The 18,206-nt window shown below is 44.7% G+C and overlaps 1 protein-coding gene across 2 annotated transcripts in view; it reads left to right on the plus strand.

The window, feature by feature from the left end:
- Positions 1-570: 570 nt before the first annotated feature.
- The window catches only part of Cmya5 (cardiomyopathy associated 5), a 98,853-nt gene continuing 81,217 nt past the window's right edge, over positions 571-18,206 (plus strand). For both annotated transcript variants that reach the window (XR_008219595.1, XM_052743565.1), the window contains exon 1: positions 571-2,599. Coding sequence is in view for 1 of the 2 variants with exons in the window: in XM_052743565.1 (XP_052599525.1) it covers positions 2,451-2,599 (149 nt within the window). In the remaining variant the exon portion in view is untranslated. The remainder of the gene's footprint in view (positions 2,600-18,206) is intronic.

An 18,206-nucleotide genomic window follows, 5' to 3' on the forward strand; every position in this document is an offset into this window, starting at 1 on the left:
ATTTCTGCGGATTGTAATCGATCTAAACTGGATTTTAGGCAGTCAGCCACTACCAAGTGTTCTAGATAAGACAATAAAATTATCAATAAAAGTTGAATGTTTATACAAAAGTCTTTTTTAGTATTTCTTTTCCACATGAAAGTAGTAGCTTCAGATACAAGCTATTCTGTTTATTAAGACTGTTTTTAGTTTATGTAAATATTTGTAAATTGGTTAGTACCTGTAAATTTAAATATAAAAAGTAATCTTGAAGGCAGTTTTAACTTTTTCAAAGATTGCAGACTTCTTGTAGGCCTATGGTGGTACAGTTTGTACCACTGAACTATTTTTTGCAGACCAATTAAAAAACTAAAATGTTCACTTTCTTTGACTTATAAAGGGTGCATATTTCCTTTTTCCTTTAAGTTCAAGTTTTTGTATGCTGTCAAGTGGAATAAAGTTTATACCTGGAAGTTATTGAGGTGTAATTTTTCTGTGACAGTCACTGGTTTTGTAATGAGATGGATCTGAACTGGTCTGAATCTAATTCTGTGGTTAAGCCCCTTAACCACTATATTTCTCTGGCTTTATTAGGAATAAAGCTTTCCACGTGGGTCAGTTTTTTAGATCACTGATCTGTAGTACTTTGGATGCAGCTAAGCGTTTTATATATGACTTCTTTTTCTTGGCAGTGTTCCTGAGAGCTGCTCCATGCTGTGCAGCTCTTCCTTCTCAGAATGTATTGAGTGTGATAGTTTAGTGGTGACCCCAGGGAATGTTTGTAAATAGTGGGCACTTTGGGACGGGTGTTCTGCTTTGCAGCAGTATGACGTTTAATAAAGCCTCAGAATTAACCACAATGTGGACTCGTGCACTGCCACCCTGTTCTCGGTTTTCAGTGGCCCCACCCTACTACTTTTGAGCTGATTTGTTGTAACAAGTAGGCCAAAAAGCTCATAAATTTACATCCTGGAACTAATGGGCCAGCACCTAAGATCATGTACTTGTAGCAGTCTAGCTGTATCAGGTAAGTGGGCTGTTAATATATGAGGCAGGTTTTTTCATTTATTTTCAGTGCTGGGGATTGAACTCAGCCTGTGCCTGATAGGCAAGTGCACTACCCATTGAGCTAATATCTGCAGCAGGAGACACATTATTTTCAATTTCAATTTTGTGTGAATGTTACATTTTATTGTGTGTGTGTGTGTGTGTTGATTGCTCCATTTCTATATGTTTGTATGTGTTGTTAAAGTATTGTTAGTGTTAAAAGTGTGGACTCTGTAAACAATTCTGTTTTGGATTATTTGAAATAGGATCTTGGGCAAAATCAGTGGTAAAAGAGCCTGCTGATCTACACCTTTGTTCATATGCCTGGTGCACAGCATGCAAGCTGTTGTAGCTAGAGAGTAATACCTACCTTCCAGTCTCCTTTACAAACTAAACTGTAAGTAGAATCCGCTGTGATTAAAAATAAAGGTTTGGAGTTGTAGCCCCAGAGCCCTTCTCAGGAAAGGATACATTCCTGCCTGTTCACTACTACACAGGTCTGGCCTTTTTAGAAGCATCCGTTACATACTGTGGTTTGCCCTGGGTATTTGGCCAGCTTAGGAGCTTCTAAGAACCGGGTGGTGGGACAGAGATGAACATCCATCGTCTGCTAGGTATCAACATACTCAGTAGGCTGCTGGAGAGGAGCAGCGAGTTCAAACCTGGAGATTTCAGAGAAAGGTGGTGATCCTGAATAAATAAATAAATAGGCCGAAGGCGTTCTATTTGATACGGTGTAAATTCCTGATTTCTGAAAGGGGATTAGTCAGGATTTGATCTCTCGGAGAACCTTGGGCTTTAGTCCTAGAGCTGCGGTTGAGAGTTTAAGCACCGGCTTTACATGATCCAATGAGATCTCGGTCCCATGGACGACGCACCTTTGGGTAGTGTGGGTTTAAGAGGTTCTCTGGAACAGTGGGGCCTGATGGTTGGAAAGTGAGCCTTTGTATCGGGCGCGTCTAGCAAGTTTCCCATTGTCACCGTGCTAGCAGTGAGACCTTAAACTATCTACAAACTGGCACCATAACTTCAGGAATAAGGGAAGCAAGTCCCTGGCCTCAAGGAACCATCCAGCAGCTCAGCTGGAGTGTAAAACCCGCCAAATCACTGGATGGAAGGCTGGGCAGCCTGGTCGCTCGACGCCCAGGTGCAGCCCTCAGCACTGCAGTCTGCCCCGGTCCCAGAGGCCACCCAAGATCTGCCAAGGCGGGCGGGGCCCTTGGCAGGCGACCCAGACCGGGGAGAGCTGAGCCCGGGCCCCAGAAGCTCAGTGGCGAAACTCGACGCCTTCTATTTAAAGGCTTGGGGCTCCCCCGCCCCGCGCGCCGGGAACCCGAGCAGCCCCGCGGCCCGGGCGAAGTGCAGTCAGACGGAGAACACCGGGCGAGGCGCGGGCAGCTCCGACTCCGGCCGGGACAGGCGCGATGGCGAGCGCTGACAGCAGACACGCCGCGGAGGGCTTCCTCGGCTGGGGTGCGGACGAGGAGGCGGCCCAGGAGCTGGAGACGGAGGAGTCGTCGGAGGGCGAGGAGGAGGAGGAGGAGGCCGAGTCGGAGGAGGAGCCCGACGCCAGGTAGCCTGAGCCTGTTGTGCTGCCCACTCCACAGGTGTCTCACTGGGCCGCTGGCCGCCCCGGCCTTTTCCTTTCTCTTTACAACCTCAGGAGTTCATTTCCCTAGAGCCAAGCTCTCCGTCTGGGGCGCACCGCCTTCCTTAAAAACTTGAGGGTGGAGGGTTCCCGCTGTCAGCTGGAGTGACAGGTCCGCCTGCAGCAGAGTTCACAGTCGGCCCCCACCCCACCCCCACCCCCGCCTCCTAGCTCCTTGTGACTTGCTCGTTTATTCTTGGAGACTTACTTGGGGTTCTGCCTAACCGCAAAACTGTGCTGGAATGCTTGCCTCTGGCTCCCCGCGCCGATCAATCTTGCCTGCCTGAGCGTGGGGAAGGATCTGGAGGCAGAGAAAGCTATGTCCATTACCTTCAAAGGTATGGCGGCGGCCTCCTGGAGTTCTAGCGCTAGGCTAGTTTGCTGTATGGAAACTTAATTTTGGTGCAAACACCGCATACATTTCTTAGAGGAAGGAATCATGAAGGCCAGGTGTAATGGCCCACCCCTATGATTCCAATAATAGAAAGGCAGAAGCAGGAAAACCGTGATTTCAAGGCCAGCTGGGCTATATTGAGAGATATTTCAGCAACTTCTGTCCTAAGATTCGTTCTGGTCCTAAATACCTACTTATCAATAAGGTGAATGAGATTAAGTAATACTATATATTAAAGAAGTGGGACTCTCTCCACTTTGTCCCTTTTCATGCAGGTCTAAAATGAGAATAGTAGTATGGGTGTCCCAAGTTCCATCCCCAATACCTACGTTCAGTACCGGAACACTGATAAAAAGCGCAACATGGTGGCTTGGGCTTGTAATCTCCATGTTAGGGAGATGGAAACAGAATCCCTGGGGCTCACTGTCCAGTCAACCCCACCTATTCAGTGAGTTCCAGGGCAGTGATAGCAGTATGACTGTCTTTAAAAAAGAAAGGTAAAGTGTATGCTGCAAGCAAGAAGGTAGATACACATAGTCAGTATAATAAGAGTTATATTTCATTATGCTGAGGGTCATCACACAAGGTTCACACACTACATTCCTAACTGTGGTCCTAAGCCTATCTCCCCAAGGTCAGGTCCAGTCTCTAACAGAAGTATCTGATTTGAGGGTCGGGATCCCGGTCTCTCCAGATGTGCAGAGCAGAGCATTGCTCTTGGTCTCTGCTTATATACTGTCCAGTGGGCATGATGGGGTCTAGGACTGTGTCTTGTTATGGTGAGTGATGTCACTGGGTTCTGGTTATCAGGTGCAGCCTTGGGTGTAGTGGGTCCTGACTAAGCTATTTTTACATGTCTAAAAGGCTTTTTTTTTAAACTATGCTTATTACATTGGATGTGAGGAATAGTTCTCCACATGCATATACATGTAGTCCCATGTATACACATAGCGTGACACTGATAAGGGAAAATAGTTAAAAGTCTCGAACCATAGGTTACATGCTTACCAAGCCAACTACCAAGAAGGAACCAGCTTCTGCTCTCAAGAGCTTTGAGGGCAAAGAGAGAAATGATGAGGAATATCTGACTATATGCTAAAGAAGTTAGAATCCAAGCAGAGAATAAAGCATGATGTCTTATTTAGGGTTTCTATTGCTGTGATGAACACCATGACCACAAACAAGTTGGGACAGAAAGGTTTCATTTGGCTTACACTTCAGCATTGCTGTTCATCGCTGAAGGAAGTCAGGTCAGGAACTCAAACAGGGTAGGATTCTTGAGGCAGGAGCTGATGCAGAGGCCATAGAGGAGTGCTGCTTACTGGCTTGCTTCCCATGGCTTGCTCAGCCTGTTTTCTTAGAGAACCCAGGACCACCAGCCCATGGGTATACCCATCCACCAGGGGCTGGACCCTCTCTCATTGATCACTGAATGAGAAAATGCCTCACAGCTGGATCTCATGGAGGCCATTTCCTCAACTGAGACTCCTTCCTCTCTGATGACTCTAGCTTGAGTCAAGTTGATACACAAAACCAGTCAGTAAACATGGGTACTGTGGAAGGCCAGAAGGGAGGGTAGAGCTTCTAGAATCATGGAGTACTGGCCACAGGCTGGATTTCAGAAGATGGGCAGGGGATGCATCAAGAGAGTGCAGAGAAGGTGCTGATGGGAAATGGCTTCAGGAGTAGGGGATCTGCAGCTCCCAGGCATGTAAAGGAGAGACTCTCATAGTGACATGTGGGGTACTCACATTCTTGCCCAGCCAATGTTTTCCAAATCATTTACATTACAATGTGGTCATCGGACAGTTTCAGGCACCACTGCTGGGTTGCCCTCTGCCAAGAGCTAGGACCTTCAGGTAAGGATGTAATGCATCTGAGGTAAACTTCAGCCTGTCCTGACTGTAGGTGGTAATGTAGACTCTGCAAGAAAACAAGTCAGAATAGGCAGAGAGGACTAAGGTAGGTGGTGATGGAGACCTGGAAAACCACCAATTTTTGACCTAGATGATGAGCAAACTTCTGAACAGGATCTGAGAGAACAGACGGCACTCGGAGAATAGTACTCTTGACAGGTAGAGTGGGATCTGAAGCGAGGTGCTCATGCCTGTGTAGCTGGCACTTTAGCAGCTGGGCCACCCCCCTCGCATTAGAAACTAACGTTTACAATGGAGTTTAAAAGTGGAAACAGTCTGAGCAGTGTTAACAGAATGGTGGATGGATGGTGCCTCTACTTGATATAATCTTACTAAGCCACAATACAATAGTTTTGTAATACAATACGTTCATAATATAAAATGACGTAACCGGTAAATTTTTATCACCTTGATGCAAGGTAGGGTTGTGTGGAAAGAGGGAAAACTCAGTTCAGAAAATCCCTCCCTCAGACTGGACATTTTCTTGACTGATGATTCCTGAGGGATGGCAGGCAGTCCTAAATTGTAGGAAGGAAGCCAGTAAGCAGCATTCCTTTATGGCCTCTGCTTAGTTCCTGCTCTGACCTCCCTCAAGGACAGAGTGTGATCAATAAGCTGCTGTTTATCACAGCAAGAGAAAACAAGGGAGGACAGACATCATCCATAAAATGAATATACTAGAGAAAGCCTAGGAGATTAAGGCTTAACAAGGTTGATAGTGATTGTTTCCAAGTATGCCATAATAATTGAGTAGCAATTTATTTGAATTCCTAATTTTTTTTCAGTGAATGCATGGTACATGGTATTATCAAAAACACACCTTTACTGTTAAAATTCAAACCACCTAATTGAAATGCTTTTTTACCCTTCCAGGTATATTATGTAGAATTAGCTATCTTTATGGTCAATAAAAATATCCTGTAGGTGGAGTTTTCTGTCCTACCAGTCAGTTCCCAAATAACCACACAGAGGCTTACTATTGATTATAAATGTTTGGCCAATAGCTCAGGCTTGTTACTAGTTAACACTTATAGGGCTCTCCTGCCTAACCTCTACTTGTCCAGCTATTGGCCAGTCAGCTTCTTTATTAAACCAATCACAGTGACATATATTCACACAGTCAGTGTAAAGGAATATTCCACAATATCCCTTCTAATGACAAAAATGCCTTTGGAGTTCAGAAAGCTCATTCTCATCATTTAAGGAACCAATTCCTGGTTGCTGCTTGCTGTCTCTCATGCTAGACAAGTGCTCTACCAGTGGGCTATGCTGCTGGCCCCAGGGCAGTACTAATTTCTAATTATTAGGTGGTCATGAGGATTAAATAAACTGAGAAAGTGTGAGGGTATACCTGACTCTCAGTAGCTCTCAGCAATTTTTAGTTTCTTAACGGCCCTCAGATAGGTCAGTATCAGAAGCAAAGCCCTACTTTGGCCTGCCATTCATTAGTGAGGGGAAAGAGATGGTAGCAGCTTTTGGCTGACCAGAGGTTTGTCCGGGTGGAGCTTATCTTGGCTCATGCAGTAGATATTTGCAGAGAGCCAGGGACTGTGACACCTGCTGCAGACAAAGTAATTGAGAACTTACTACTGTCCTCAAGGAAGTCACATCCAGGGAAAGTAGCAGAAAAACACAATTATGTCATTAGCCATCAACAGGATTGAAGGGAAGGTTCTGTTGGAAGCACCTCGAAGTGCAGCGGGAATCCTAGGCTCCATCCTAGCTGCAGGAGAAGCTGCACCCCTGGACACATAATGCAGTGTCCCAGAAGGCTTGTATTTCATGCCTATGAAAAGAAAATGGTGTTGCTAGAATTTTATCCAAGACCATCTGCCAAAGCAAATTTGTAAAACCTACAGATCTTAGAGCCAGGAGAGGCCAGAGGGACATCTGTTCCCAGCCAAGCATTTTACAGATTCAGAAACCCAGTGTCAAGGGACAGTTTTTTGAAGTGGAACCGCTTCTCATTGGTAGAACTCAGAGCAGACCCCAGGTGTCTGGACCCCAGCCTAGTGCTCACCAGTTTGGTCCATCTGCAGATATTCATCGGACTCCCACAGTGAGCCGGGTACTGCCTAGGCCCAAAAGACAAGCAGGGAGTAGAGAGAACAAAACACACACCTCCTGAAACTGGCTTTCCAAAACGAGTTAACAGATAAAATATAATGTCCCAGGTGGATGTCGGTTCTATGGAGATAAATACAGCATGGCAAAGGAGAGGATGGTGAAGGAAGCCCCTCTGCCAGGCCACATCTGAGCAGGGCCTGAAGGAAGGTGTCTCTGGCCAGTGAAGAGCAGGAGCCATGGCACTGGGGTGGGAATGTTAGGAGCACAAGGAGACGAGCCTGCGGGAATGGAGTGAGCAAAGTAAAGGGTCATCAAGGGTGAGTGCCAGAAGCCCGGGCTGCAGATCTGGGGCTGGGGAGGTGGCTCAGTGGGTCAAGCCCTTGTCATGAAGTGGGAGGAGTGAATTGGGATCTCCAGCACACACCAATGGCCTGCCTGTATCCCAGTGCTCAGCAGATGAGACAGGGAATCCCTGGGGCAAGCTGGTTAGTTAGACTAGCCAAATCTTTGAGCTCTGGGCTCAAGTGGAATATTCTGCTTTAATATAAAAGGAATGATTAAGGAAGTCACCCAATACTGACTTTTGGCTTCTTCCCAAACACACATGTGCAACTACCCACCCCCACATACACACACCACACAACCTCTACCACATCCTTACACCACACACATCACAGGCTGTGGTCGGGACTTAGGTTTTATTCTCAGTAAAACTAAGAAGCTCTGTTCTCTCTATCATGCCATCCGGGAGTCAAAACAAAGCATTTTTAGTGGTGGTTGTGGCATTTCCTTAAAGACTAAACACCAGTGGGTCCACACTGTTGTTCATCTAAATTTTTAGAGCTCACCAGGTGCAAACACTGTCTGAATGTTTCAGACCCACAGTCCCCTGTGTGCAGAGAGATGTGTCAACAGACACTCAGTTTTCTTTTGTTTTAGTTGGTTTCTGACTGAGCCCATTTCTTTCCGTCTTCCCTATTGAGAGCTGCTGGTAGTCCATGAGAGTATACAGCAGGCGACAACTAGTGCTCAGAAGGTCAACCTATCAGAACTAAGGGTTCTGTTAGAGGAAACCATCACACAAGGCGTTATGGAATTACTGCCTTTTGAATGAACTGGCTGTTTCTTGTTGTAAACTTCTTGTGCAATAACAGCTATGATTCTCCCCATTTACCGTGCATCTCCATGTCATGTGTACATGTAATCTCACAACTGCATCTCAATCTTGGGCACAACTTTCCCTATACATTTGGGGTAATTGGACAACTGTCCCCAGCTGTGTTTATTCTTCATTAGCTTACATCTGGCCAGGGCCATTCTCCGGACAAAAGTATTTCTACAAAGATAACTTATTATCCAAGGACAAGCTGCACATAGATAAGAATTAGCTCACCTCACTTACAGATAGAGAAAATAACCACTAACAATTAAATCCTCAATGCTTTACCTTCGTCCTGGTTTATTTACACATGACCCTAATTTGAGAGATTTACTGCTCACATTCCTGGGATGATGGTTTAGCTACTTCCTAGTTACTGAGTTAAGGTAGTTACTGCCCACTGACCCAAAGAGATTGTCAAGGCCAGGCAGGTGATAGGTGCCAAGCTTCTTCCTTGTGAAAATTAAGTTTTAATTCCTCCTCAGCCAGGTGCTATTCCTAGAATCCCCTAATTGGTCTTAGCCTTTAGCTAACCCTACCAGAGAACTCCCCTTTAGTCACTCCCCTTTTGGGGTTGTAATTGGAAGCTGACAATTATTGCTTTATGTGTGGGTCCTTATCACCTCTCTCTGCACCCTGAAAACTTTAAGCCTCGCATTGCTTTACCAAGGAATTACTGCTTGTGTATATACACTGGTTCCCTCACAGCACTGGGAGAATTATTTAGAACAAAGATGAGGACAGAGATGGAAAGAACTGGATAGAGATGAGAGAGCAGCAGAAGGGACTGAGAGCAGGAGGGACTGAGAGGAGCTAAGTAAGAGAGCAGGAAAGCTGTGTAGATAGAATTGACTTAAAAGAATAAAGTGAATGGACTAAAGAACTCAGTGTGCTTAGATTCATTTTATATCTCTCAGATTAGTATCCTTAGTCGCTTGTAGCTTCTGTTCTGGACCCTGGTAGAAATCTCCTCAGGGCAGGCACCTGGGGAGAATTCCTTACTTCCCCATGACTACTCGGGAACCTTTGGTTGGTTCTGTTTTACAACAGCTTCTGTGGGTCAAGGTTATTTTCTGTATGGAAGCACAGGGGTGTTTATAGCAGTACCTAAAAATCATCTTCCATTGCAGCGTTAGCAGGCCCGTGTAAAACGTGCCGATGTGGGCTGACAGCATTACACTTCCTAACAGCATTCTGATGTAACTCGTCACAGGGAAGCAAGCTCTTGGGAGATGAAGGTTATCGGTACACAGCAATCTGTGTCACATGTCTATCTGTGTGGTGTCTTTCACTGGCTTGCTTACCAAGGTGTTCTGACAAGTGTGTTATTCGAGCTAGCCCTCTTCTGAGGTCAGTGGAAAGCGCTGGGGGTAGGGGTGCCTGGCTGCCTGGGATGCCAGAGGCTGAGGGAGGAGAGAGGCCAGAATGCTAGGAGCTGCTGAAGTGTTGGCTGTCGTATGTCCTTGGTGAGACTTTGACTGAACAGTGAGGGAAAAAATGCAAGAACTGGAATTAAATTGTTTTCCTTGAACACAGCAAACCTACTAAAGCGTAGGGCATACTGAGAAAGCAGCAACAGCAAAATTGTTGTGCTGCCTGGCTGTTCTGAGCGTGCGCTTAGGGAAAGCATGGTACCTCAGACATTAGAACAAAATCCTTCTTCCATGTCAGAAAGCTTAGAGTCAGATGTAAGAGACCAGCTGTGATTTGTACATGAAAAGAATCTTTTGTGTAGTCCAGTGTTAATAGAAAGAAACACACTATCAACCACATAGATAATTTAACTTCCCTGCTCGCTCGCTCTCTCTCTCTCTCTCTCTCTCTCTCTCTCTCTCTCTCTCTCTCTCTCTCTCTCTCTGTAACACAAATCTTAAAAAGTCTTATTAATAAAACAAAACCTGAAGCCAGATGTTGGGGTCAAAGCTGAAAGACCAGAGAGGCAGAGCAGCCAGCCACTAGTTCTCACCTCTATGAAATGAGCTCCTCTCTCCACCTGCCTTATCACTTCCTCTTCCTGGCCAGCTCTATCACTTCCTGTCTGTCTGTACAGACCTCCAGACTTCTACAGTTAACTAGTGGCTAGCTCCTCCTGATTTTCAGGCAAGCTTTGTTTGTTAGAGCACAAATAAAATGTCACCACCTTTCTTTCTTTCTTTCTTTCTTTCTTTCTTTCTTTCTTTCTTTCTTTCTTTCTTTCTTTCTTTCTTTCCTTCTTTCTTTCTTTCTTCCTTCCTTCCTTCCATCCTTCCTTCCTTCCTTCCTTCCTCTCCCTCTCTCTCTCTCTCTCTCTCTCTTTCTTTCTTTCTTTCTTTTTCTTTCTCTCTCTCCCTTTCTTCTTTCTTCCTTCCTTCCTTCCTTTCTTTCTTACTCCTCCCCCACCCTCCACCCCCTGAGACAGGGTTTCTCTGTGTAGCAATCGTGGCTGTCCTAGAACTCACTCTGTAGACCAGGCTGGCTTCAAACTCACAAAGATCCACCTGCCTCTGCCTCCCGAGTGCTGGGATTAAAGGTGTGCACCACCATCACCCAGCAGTAATTTAACATTTAAGTAGCCACTGAAGTTTATACAAAGAAACATACGACAGCAATTTTAATAATGTATTTTATTTAATCCAATAGTCAAGGTCCTACTTGTAATGCATATTTATAAAATATAGTCATTAGATTTGACCATGAGCTCAGAGTATATATGCCAGAGTCTGTGTCAGATATCAGGACATTAAAATGATAGTGTCAAGGAGTTCAGTCTGGGGAGGGGAAGCAGTGACTTTCAACATGATGTTAGATTCATTACACAAAGGTAATTATTTATCAAAGAATAGGTAAAAAGACTCTTTTCCTAAGTGAGAGTTAGAAAGGTTTGGTAGAGCAACACTAGCTGATGAGAAAGGTCAACCAAGCATGATGTGTAGCTCAATACACCTCAGGTTCCTACTCACACCTCTTGTGCTGCTAATGCTGCTGTAAACGTTGTACCATCCAGGATCACTCAGAATGGCCCAGGGTTGAGAATATTTGCTGACGAAGTGAATGCACAGGTGAATGAGGTGTGAGTAGATGTAATCGGGATACTGAACTTGGATCAGGTAGAATATTGCTGGTTGCTCACCACTTGTTTAACCAGGGATTGACAATGCTCAGTGAGTGACTCTAGATACAGTAGCCGGGAGGGGACAGTGATACGTACTAAAGGATGGTTGAGTTATGTTGTCTGCAGGAACATCCCGGTCTCCTGTGACTTGTCCCAAAGCTGCCCCTAGACAGTGGTTCTCCACTTGTGGGTTGTGACCCCTTTGGGGGTCACCTATCAGATATCTTGCGTGTCAGATATTTACATTATGATTCATAACGGTAGTAACGTTACAGTTATGAAGTAGCAACAAGATAGTTTTATGGTTGGAGGTCACCACAACATGAGGAACTGTACTAAAGGGTCGAAGAATTGGGAAGGTGGGAGAGGCCAGTTCCCACCTTTTAAAGGGTTCCTATGAGGAGGAGAGAGGGATAAGAAACTTTCAGATAGACAGATAGCGGAGAGGAGAAAGAGAGAAACACAGGACAGCTTCGGGAGGACCTGGATCAAAATCCACCGGCCCCTTCTGTCTCTCAAAGGGTCTTTTTATAATAATGCCAAGAGGTAGGGCAAAGGACCTCCCCCTTGCTAGATCAAAGCATACCTCACAGCCAAGTGCAGACCCTTCCAAACACCTGGTAACCACGCCCATGGTCCAATCATTCCCCTCTGCAGCCCTGCTGTTGTGGTAAAGCAAGCTCAGATTCTCAGACCCTGAGTAAGCTCTCATAGGAAACCTCTGTGAGTCTGTACAGGAAGATTAAGAACCACTGCCCTAGACTGACCCTTTAGCCAGATCATAGACGAGGGATAAGAACAGCTTTTGCTTTTTGCTCAAAGAAGAATTCTCTATTAAGCCTACTGGAATGTCTTCAGTTCAAAAATTCTACCCATTGATCTGGTAAAGTCCAATACATGTGGGAAGATTAATCAACACGGCCCTACCTACCAAGTGAAACCTCAAAACCCCCTGACCCACAGACTCCTATGCTTTGTTTGTGTTTTCTTTTAAGAAACCCCACGTGTTTACCGTCACTCATCATTCTGTACTATAAGCATTTCTAATTTTTATTTGTAAATTTAAAAACAAGTCATGTACATTCACCACAAATTCCCTCTTAGTGACTGATCTCACTAGGATACTTAGAATTATACTGATTTGTAGGTAAAAATAATCCCTCCTCTTCCAGAAGAGCACCCCTAGTAAGTGAAGAGCCTTATCCTTCAACAGGTGTACACCAGGGGTGTACTCAGGGCCGGGTGTGTAAACACGGAGTGAACAAGAGGCGAAGTTTCTACTGTATCTACTCCAGACCCTGGAGTGGGCAGATAGCTGTTTGTCACCGAAGTCACTGAACGGTGAAGTGGGTCGGTCCCAGGAGCTGAGGGATGGGTCTGTTCACACCCTTCGTGGTTTTCTCTAAGTCTCTGGTCCCTGCTGCCAATCCACCCTCCACCCACAGCAAAAGCTGGTCACTGTTCTGCCATGGACTTGGCAGGAGAGTCTGGCTGCTGATGACGCTCGCCCTGGAGGACACTTTGATGTCATCTCCCTGACCCTCTTATGTTCAGGACCAGTGACAGAGGCCCACAGAAGGGAAGGGGAGTAAACACTGGCTCAAGGAACACCTCACTCATTCTGGGCCCTGTCACTGTTATCTTGTGTGTTGTTTTAAAACAACAGTTCAACGGTACCTACTGGCTTTGCTTTCACCCTTATTTTGTGAGAGAGAAACTGGAGGGAAAAAAAAACCTGAATAATTTACATAATTTCAGCAGCTTGCAGGATATAAACAAGGATGCTAGTGTGCTCTTTGGAAGAATAAGTACTGGAACTCTCCTGTTTGTCTTCAGATCATGTGTAAATATATACAACACAGAATAGGCAATGTATGAAAGACATGTACTCCACATAGTGCTTATTAAACAGATGCCTGTTCTTCATTAGCCAACTTCTTTTTATTTGAGCATAATTTTAATATTTATTTTTTATTATTTTTAAAAATTATGTGTATATGTATTTGTCAGTTTGTGGCTATGCACACATGTATGTGGGCACCTGCAGAGGCCAGAAAGGGTGTTGGAACCCCTGGAGCTGGAGTTACAGGTGGTTGTGAGCCACCCGATCTGGGCGCTAGGAACCAAACTCATGTCCTCTGCAAGAACAACACGTGCTCTCAACTGTGGGCCCTCTCTCCAGCCCCAATTTCACTACTTTAAAATGATTATTTCAATTTACTTTTTTTTTAAAGCACAAGCATAAAAGGCCTGGGAGTAGCTGCTAACCCTGACCAGCACTTTTGCTATATCAGGTTTCTTAATGTGTCATAGAGTCAATCTTACATTTAAAAATAGACATTAGGCAACCCAGTGTACTTGGGTTTCATAAGGTCAAAGCTGGCAACACCAAAACACTCTTCTACATGCTATATAGGACCACATGATACACATTTAGTGGGAAATTACGATAATATCCATGAAATTCTGATACATTCTTTAAAAGACAGATTTTATGAAAGTGACATTCTTACTTCCTAGACTCCTTAAAATAAAATCTAAGATTAAATGCAGGAGAAATAACATGTACAGAGTTAGTTATGTTGAGATGTAAATTAAACCTGCCTGGCAACCAAATGTGTGGTTAAACTGATTGGCTGATAGAATTAGGATCCCCACTTTATTTATATACCTGACTTTTTGGGGAAAAAATACGAGTGGAGTCTTTGGACACCACCTTAAGTTAGCAGAGGGATGAGGTCACAGCTGAGGGAAAAAGGCTCTTATTTAAAAACTTGTCAGGTTGAGTGGCCTAGCTTATCTTAGAAGAAAATGGCAAGAAAGGGCAACCGCTTCTTAGACTTCTCTGTTCCCTTCCGCTCCAGTTCACAATGCTTGCTCAGCCTGCCCGCTCCCATTTGTCAACCCCTAGGCTTCCTTAGACAGACTTCTGCCATTTAACTGCTTAGAATCCCAGCTCAGAAGCCTGGGCTTTGGGCAGAGAATAGCTACTGAACAGATTCCATATTGCTAATGGAGCCTCACCTAGGCTGTGGTCTCCAGATGAGTGTGCTGAACTTTAGTCAGGGGAGGGAGCTGTGAGTTGTAACAGAAGCTAACTGACCAGCGTAAGCAGAGGATGATCTGGTCGACCAGAGGCTCCTGGGAAGGGTAGAAAACAGAGCTCCTCAAAGCACACCTCAGAACAGGTCTCATGATTTACTGTAACTCAAATATAAAAAGACAAGCCAGTTTAAAATTGAGAAAAGGATCCAAAGAGAATATACAAAGTCCACTGAGCATAAGAAAACATGCTCACTGTTGTGAACCATTGGGAAAAAATGCAAATTAAAACCACAAGGGAATGAGCATTGGTAAGGGTGACAACTCAAATGTACACCAACTAATGAACATTAATGAGAATATGGCCCATACAGGAGACTGTTATTTCGTCATCAAAGGGAACTAAGAATTTTGACATGCTACAGTATGGATGAACTTTTGAAACAGCAGGCTAAGGGAAAAGAAGCCAGAGATGGAGGATCATGTATTTTGTGATTCCATTTATACAAAATACCCAGAATAGCAAAACCATAGAGACAGAAAGGATATTAGTGGTTGCCTAGCACTGAGAGAGAAATGTGGTGTTTGTTACCACATTCGTGGAGAAGTAATTGAAGAAGACATTCAAAATCAACCTTTGGCCTACACACACACACACACACACACACGCACACACACGTGCGCGTGCGCACACAGAGGAGTGTGCACACACTGTTAGAAGTCTGATAAAGAAACTCTCAGTTATTACTGGTCACTAGATGGAGGAACTGTAACTTCTATTGTTACCCTGGAGAACACAGAGAGCCACCAGCCGCCTCCTGAGGGGTGAATGGTGTGTGGGCCACCCCTGGGGCAGCATCCAGCACTGCCAGTCTGTCTTCCCAGAACCCCCCAAGTGAGGGACTCTCTGACTGGGAGGAGAGATCAGTTGCTAGCCTGCCAGGGAGGACTTGAGGGGCACTGGGTCAACTTCCTTCAGGCTCATTCCTTGGTTCTCAGCTCATTTGACATGTGACCTAGTAGAGTTCGCTCTTTCTATAGATATTTTACATTTTATTGAAACAATGGAACAAACTATTAATATGTCTCAAAGTTACTCTGATAAAGTCAGCAGCAAACAAATACAGCCATATGAAGTATCTTCCCCAGTAAGTTCTAGCAGGTTCTGACTGGTTATACTGTGCGTTCTAGCCTGGACTTTCCATTTCATAGTAAAAGCAACCAGGAGGGGTGCCCAACACACTCTCTTATACATGATGGTGTCTGCTTTGGGGTTTCAGAGCTCTAAGGAAGTCCCTCAGCTATCTGGTATTGTCAGAAAGTGAATCCCTTCTACTCCTTATTGTAGAAACCAGGCCAGTCCCTTTCTGGAGAATGGTACCTCAGCTCACAGTGTGGGTAACTCCATGGTTTATATAAGATCTGTAGTGGGTAGAAATAGGATTCAAGAGGTGTCAATTCTCTTCTCTGTTAACATGGACATAGAGAGTCAGGGCCCATTTGTTCGGTGTTTGAAGAGGGGGACATGGGACAGGTACCAACATTTGAGAGACCTACTCAACTTTGTTTTGCTTTTTGGGGGTTACTAGTGTATTATATGGCATTTGTTTTTATCTTTGAAAGTTATTGGTTAATTTTACTAGTAAAAAAAAAGTGGTAAATATATGGCTGGGAAAATGGCTCAGTGGTTAAGAGTCCCTTCTGCTCTTCCAGAGGACAACTTTGGTTCCCAGAAACCATGTTAGGTGGCTCATAACTGCCTGTAACTCCAGCTCCAGAGGATATGATGCCCTCTTCTGGCTTCCATGGGCACCCATACACATGTAGCATATACTCACACAGACACATACATATGTACATACACACATACATACGTATATACACACACAAATACATCTTTAAAAGATACTAAATAGATTCTATAAACTATTCAAAATGAGTTTTTGTTGTTTGTTTTGTTTTTTGTTTTCTGAGACAGGATTTCTCTGTGTAGCTTTTCCTGGATCTCACTCTGTAGGCCCAGCTGGCCTTGAACTTACAAAGATCTACCTGCCTCTGCCTCCTGAGTGCTGGGATTAAAGGCATGTGCCACCATTGCCCGTCAAAGTGAGTTTTTAAAAGAATCACATTAGCTAAAATTTCTGAGATTAATTTGGCATATGAGATGGTGTCCAGAAAAAGAGAAGGGATATAATGTTAAATAAAAATTGTTTCTTAGGATGGGAATCCCAAAGCACACAAGGTAGGGGTGTGTGTGTGTGTGTGTGTGTGTGTGTGTGTGTGTGTGTGTGTGTGTGTGTTTAAGGGGGAAGAGATAATGTCAGACGGGGTCTGAATGAGGGCTTATACCCAAGTCTGTTTATAAAGCTGTAGAGCAGTCTTCCTCATACCGGCTACCCTCAAGGCCTCACCCCTTGCTCAGAAGTCTGCAGGCGAACCCTCCGGTCTCAGCGCCTGAGCCCTGCTCCAGCCTATCCTCCCATCCAGGCTCCACACCTCATAAACACCAGGAGATCCAGCACACGGCCCGAGGTTGAATTCTTCTCCCTCCGTTTCTTCTCCTTCTCTGGGAGACAGAGATTAGAAGGAGGAAAAGCAAGAAAATAATCTTTCCTTGGAAAAGTGCCTCTTCCTTTGTTCCGAGTTTAATTCTTACACTCCGTGGAACTAATTTTCTATGCCCAACAACAACAAACAAAGAGCCCCTACCTAAAGCAAGGACTACAACACAATGCTGTAGACTCTGGGACTGGGGCTCTCATCTGGGGGTAGTTGTGTCGAGTGTGGACTGGGGGGTGGGAATGGGTGAGGAAGAGGAAGCGAAAAGGAAGAGGGAAGGGGTAAGGAAGGAAGGAAGACATGTAGAGAGAGGCAGAGAGTACACTTTTCTTAACTCCTTTGGGTTTCCTGCTTCCCCCATCCCACCCCCCACCCCCTGCCTTGAGGCCTGAATATACTCTTGGCATTTGGGATTCTATTAGAAATCTCTCTTCTCAAACAAAGAATGAATGATGAATGAGTGCTGTATAGAAGACTAATATCAACATGTATCAGTTTTGCTTAGTTATACTTTCCAGAGGCCAATCATTATGAAAGAGATGTCTGCCTTGATTATAGCCTTATTAATTAATTAGAGTGGAACTTCAGATCTTCAGAGTAGGGACTGCACAGTTTGAACCCAACAGGGGAAAGGAAAAAGTGAGAGAACAAACATCCAGAACGTTCGTTAGAACAGAACATTCAGATGTCCCTCAGCTTATGTTGGGTTTAACCTCTTGATAACCCCATGGTGCGCTAAAAACATTACAAGTCAAAGTGCATTTACTGCAACTCATGTAGTGGCCATCGCTGCTTAGCAGCGGAGTGTGCAGGGTGTCAGTCATTTACCCTCATGGCACATGGCCTGGCTGACTGGGAGCGGCAACTTGCTGGTACTGCCCAGCATCGAGACAGAATATTGGATCAGGAAAAGATCAAAATTCGAAACATGAAGTATGGCTTCTAATGAATGCTTACTGCTTACACACTGCCATATATTTGAAAAATTGTAAGTCAAACCATTGACAATCTGAGACTGGGGCATTTTATACTTATTGACAAACAGTGTTAGACTCCTGTTTAACCTTCAAGCCCAGGAAAGGGAGGAGAAATATTAACCTTCATTTGCACAAAGTCAGTCTGCTTGCCTTGCTATAGCAAAATGCCTGAGACTGGGTAATATATACTCAGCAGAACCTCACTGTCCACAGTTCTGGAACCTGGGAAGCCAATGAGCAAAATGCCACAGATGTGACTGGTGACTGGACCTTCTTGCTGAGTCCTTCCACACATGCTGGAAGGAGCAAGAAAGCCCTTCACACTCT

Source organism: Peromyscus californicus, unplaced genomic scaffold, assembly GCF_007827085.1.
Source record: "Peromyscus californicus insignis strain IS unplaced genomic scaffold, ASM782708v3 Scaffold_18__1_contigs__length_77618521, whole genome shotgun sequence".
Classification (NCBI taxonomy): Eukaryota; Metazoa; Chordata; class Mammalia; order Rodentia; family Cricetidae; genus Peromyscus; species Peromyscus californicus.